We start from the raw sequence: 2,208 nt of genomic DNA on the forward strand, positions 1-2,208 counted from the left end.
TATATATATATATATAAATATATAATATTATATTTTATTCCTTTCTTTCTTTTTATGCTATGCAAAAAAAATTTGTCTGCCCAAAAAACATGGAAATAATAAATATATATATAATATATATATTATACATATAATATATATTATATTTTAATAAATATAACATTTTACCTGTTAAAAACTATTAAATGAGGGGCCCTTATTTCTTTTACTTTTTTTTATTAATAACCAATATATTTAAAATACTAAAAAAAATATATATACATAATAAAAAAAAAAAAAAAAAAAAAAAAAATATACATAAATATATACATATATATATATAATTATAATATTTCTTTTTATTATCCTTACATCCTTTATTTTCTTTTTGTGGTTTCCTCGAATTAAAAACGAATCCGGTTTTTCAATGACGTCACTATTGCATATACTTTTAATTTCTCTTTTAAGAATCTTCAAAAAAAATAAATCACAAAATGAAATAAAGAAAAAATAAAACTGTTCTCATTCACATATATATATATATATATATATATTTTTTTTTTTGTTGACTTACTTCTTTGTTTCCCTTAATTTTTCTTATAACAGTTATAACCAGATTTTTATTATTTTTGTATTTTAAAAAAACAGGCAAATTATCTGACGCTATATAAGGAGAAAAAAAAAAAATTAAATCTACATATGGCTACCCACAAATACATAAGGTTTATATGTATGTATATATGTATGTATATATGTATGTATTTATTTATTTATTTATTTTATCTTATTAATATAATGCTGTTATAATGTAATACCTGTTCTCCTTATATAAAAGGGTATTTTGTTTATTTTTTTTTTGTAAGAATTTAAATATTCATTGTATATACTAAAGTATGATTTTGGTGTATGCATATATTTAAATAAATTCATTCTTTTTAAAAACATAGAGTTCAAAATAAAATATGTAAAATAAATAAATATATATATGTAATCAAATATATAACATTTTTATTGAAATATTTATATATATATATTTATATTTAAATTTATTTTATTTTTTTTTTTTTTTTTTTTTTTGTCATGTAGTAAAATATAAATCTCATATTATACACATATAAATATATATATATATAATATATATATATATAATATTTTTATTTTTGATTATATATATTCAATATTGTAGGCACGATACTCTAACAATAAATAAATATATATATATATATATATATATATAAAACAAATACACTCATACGTTAAAAGATAAATGTATGATTATATTTATATTTGTGGTTATCACTTTATATATATAATCATTGTTAATTATTTTAAAATGTTTCTAAAAATTCCATATATACATACCACATATAAACAATATATTATATATATATATATATATATATATATATTTATGTTTATGTTTATGTTTATGTTTATGTTTATATTTTCTTTTTTATCATATTATATCTTAAGAACAAAAAAAAAAAAAAAAATATGCATTTCTTTAATAAGAAAGGGCACTTTAATTGTGTGAAAACATATAAGAATAATATAAAAACAATTATAAATAATAAAAAGAAAGGAGATGATTATTTATTTATGAATAAGATAAAATATAAAGAAAAAAAGAAAATATGTTTTAAAAATATATTCTTACCAGTATGTGTAGTAAATTTTAGTATATTTTCTTTTACTTTATATAATTATTTTAAAAAAAATGACGAAAATTATTTTGTTACAAATGAAATAACAGTTATAGATCATTTTGTTTTGTATGACTTCATAAGTACTTTGGGTGTAAATAATATATCTATATATTTAAAAAATAAATTTTATGAAAAATTATTTTTGAATATTCAAAATGAAGAATATATTCCAAAGCAAAATTCTTTATTGGGGTTAATTGAAACGATTTATAAAAATAAAAAAAATAAAATAAAACTTTCTAATGATATGAATCGTAAGAATGATAAAATAAAAGAAGAAGACAATAAACAAAAGGATTATTATATTAATGAGATATATGATGATATAAATAATAATACAAATAATAAAAACATATCTATGAATATAAATAATAAAAACATATCTATGAATATAAATATGCATAATAAAAATATTATAAATAATGCTCATTATGATCCTTTTATATATTTCCTTTTTGAAAATATAAAAAATAATAATATAAATCATACAAAAAAGAAAATCTTATCATCCATCTTATTTTAT

The 2,208-nt window shown here is 15.4% G+C and overlaps 2 protein-coding genes across 2 annotated transcripts; one reads left to right on the forward strand and one right to left on the reverse strand.

Annotated features, from left to right (window-relative positions):
- Positions 1-218: 218 nt before the first annotated feature.
- On the reverse strand, positions 219-909 carry PGSY75_0019800 (putative mitochondrial ribosomal protein L49 precursor; the record flags this gene model as incomplete). The annotated part of the gene is made up of 4 exons (XM_018783342.1): positions 219-242; positions 352-450; positions 554-642; positions 795-909. The coding sequence occupies 4 exons, from the start codon at positions 907-909 to the stop codon at positions 219-221; spliced, it is 327 nt and encodes a 108-aa protein (XP_018638880.1).
- Positions 910-1,473: 564 nt separating this feature from the next.
- On the forward strand, positions 1,474-2,208 carry PGSY75_0019900 (hypothetical protein; the record flags this gene model as incomplete). The annotated part of the gene is made up of 1 exon (XM_018783343.1): positions 1,474-2,208. A coding segment is annotated over one exon (735 nt), but the record flags the coding sequence as incomplete, so codon positions are not given.

The sequence above is a fragment of the Plasmodium gaboni genome (genome assembly GCF_001602025.1).
Source record: "Plasmodium gaboni strain SY75 chromosome Unknown, whole genome shotgun sequence".
Lineage (NCBI taxonomy): Eukaryota > Apicomplexa > Aconoidasida > Haemosporida > Plasmodiidae > Plasmodium > Plasmodium gaboni.